Below are 1,774 nucleotides of genomic sequence, written 5' to 3' on the forward strand. Positions count from 1 at the left end.
TCTCTCTCTCTCTCTCTCTCTCTCTCTCTCTCTCTCGCTTGTACTCCAGTACCAACTCGGCACCCTGGCCCATCTCATGCCAGGGGGCCAGCAGAAGAAGACAGGCCGCTCCGCCCGTGCCCGCTGCGGCGGGGGCACCAGCACGCTGCTCATCGTTCGTCGCCCATCTGCCTACCTCACCACAGACTCTTGTTGCCCAGCCCTCCGGGGCCTCAGTGCTCGGGGCGCGGGGAGCCGCAGAGACTGTGTCTTGCCCTCGGCTCCCGCCCCAGAAACGTCATCGCCACACCAGGCCACCAGCAGATCCACGTTGCCACCTGTACTGAAGACTCCGGAGGCCATCGCGGGACCTCACCGGCCGGGCCGCCTCGTCTGCAGTTGTATTAAGTTGTCTCGTGTCCCCTCCTCCTGCCACCCCAGTGTTTCTTCTAGTTTTGTTTTGTTTTTTTCCCCTTCCCTCCCTCTTCCCCCTCCTGCTCCCTCCTCCCTTGGTTCAGCACAGGTAAACGGTTCCCCTCCCCGCCTTCATGGATCACCAGCTCACGTCACATTTCCTTCTCGTTTCTTTTTGTGTGTTTATTTAAGTTATTTTCCCTCCTTCCTCCCCTTTTCTTTTCCCCTCCCTCCCTCTTCTGCCATGTAATTGGAGGTTGTGCAATGAGTTTGCAAACAGCTGGACTGTCAGGCTGCTTTTTTTCCAGATATTCCTTCTCTGCCTCCCCTCCCCTCCTCTCCCTCCCCCTTTCTTTCCTTCATTCTTTCTTTGGATCACTGAGCACTTGTGGAAGCTTGAGAGAAACCACAATTAAAGAGAGAGAGCGAGCGTGTGCTTTGTCCCTCCTGCTTGGACTGGATCTCCTCCCGTGTTTGGCACTGAGATCCGGTTTGTCTACCCAGAGGTCTGGGGCCGTCACCCCAGGGGGATCTCGGCCAGGGGCTGGTAGGTGTCCCCTGCCCTCCCCATGCGGCACAGCCAGAGTTGTCTCAGGAGCTGGTTCCCCAGCTCCTGCCCTGGGCTGGGCCCAGGCACGGGGAGGTGGCCTTGAGAGCCCCGGGGGACCTTGGCCAGCGTGAGGTGAGGGTGCAGCCCCCCTTGGGGCTGTAGCACTCTGAGCCCTTCAGACTCCAGCCTCTGGCTCAGCACTTGGGCCATGTTTTCCAGGGACGGGGAGGGTGGCGCACAGAGCACATGGGGGCCCAGGAGCACCAGCTGCCTAAACGTCACCTGCGGGGGTACCAGAAGTCCCGGATCTGAGAGGGCGCGTTTCAGCGCGCTGACCGCAGCGGCTATCTCGCCAGGGCCCCCCAGCCTCAGCAGGGCCAGCGTCAGGTGCAGGGCCTGGGGGGGCACCAGGAAAGCAGCGCACGATGGTGCAGCTCGGACCAGCTCTTCCTGGGCCTTGGCCACCCCCGCCTGCAGCCCGGGCTCTGTCACCATGAGGGCCACAAAGTGCGTGGGCCGAGGCTGGCGAGGGGCTGTGGCCCTGGCCGCGGTGGCCTCTCCGCCATCTTCGGGCCAGGCTCCAGTACCCCACTCCACTTGACACCCCTCTTCCGCCTCGGGAAAGTCATCCGGGGGCTGCCCTGAGGCCACCACGGTCTGCGCCTCTCTGGTCCCGGCTTTGGCGGCCGGCTTCAGCGCCCTTTCTGGCTCCATCGGTGGGGAGGCGGGTCTGCAGGCCCCGCCCAGCTCCTGGGCCTTCACCTTAGTCCCTAACAGCACCGGGCTTCTGGCTTCCGCTTCGCGGCCCGTCCCAGGCGGCTGTCCGAGCCC

The 1,774-nt window shown here is 63.2% G+C and overlaps 1 protein-coding gene across 1 annotated transcript; it reads right to left on the bottom strand.

Moving 5' to 3' along the window:
• Positions 1 to 449: 449 nt before the first annotated feature.
• On the bottom strand, positions 450 to 1,768 carry LENG9 (leukocyte receptor cluster (LRC) member 9). The gene has a single exon (XM_005861165.2). The coding sequence runs from the start codon at positions 1,655 to 1,657 to the stop codon at positions 911 to 913; it is 747 nt and encodes a 248-aa protein (XP_005861227.1). The 5' UTR covers positions 1,658 to 1,768; the 3' UTR covers positions 450 to 910.
• Positions 1,769 to 1,774: the final 6 nt, after the last annotated feature.

This window comes from Myotis brandtii, unplaced genomic scaffold (assembly GCF_000412655.1).
Source record: "Myotis brandtii unplaced genomic scaffold, ASM41265v1 scaffold1444, whole genome shotgun sequence".
Taxonomy (NCBI): domain Eukaryota; kingdom Metazoa; phylum Chordata; class Mammalia; order Chiroptera; family Vespertilionidae; genus Myotis; species Myotis brandtii.

What these genes read in the sequence shown, in the direction of transcription:
- LENG9 (XM_005861165.2), bottom strand. Translation starts at nt 1,657, where the DNA reads ATGGAGCCAGAAAGGGCGCTGAAGCCGGCCGCCAAAGCCGGGACCAGA.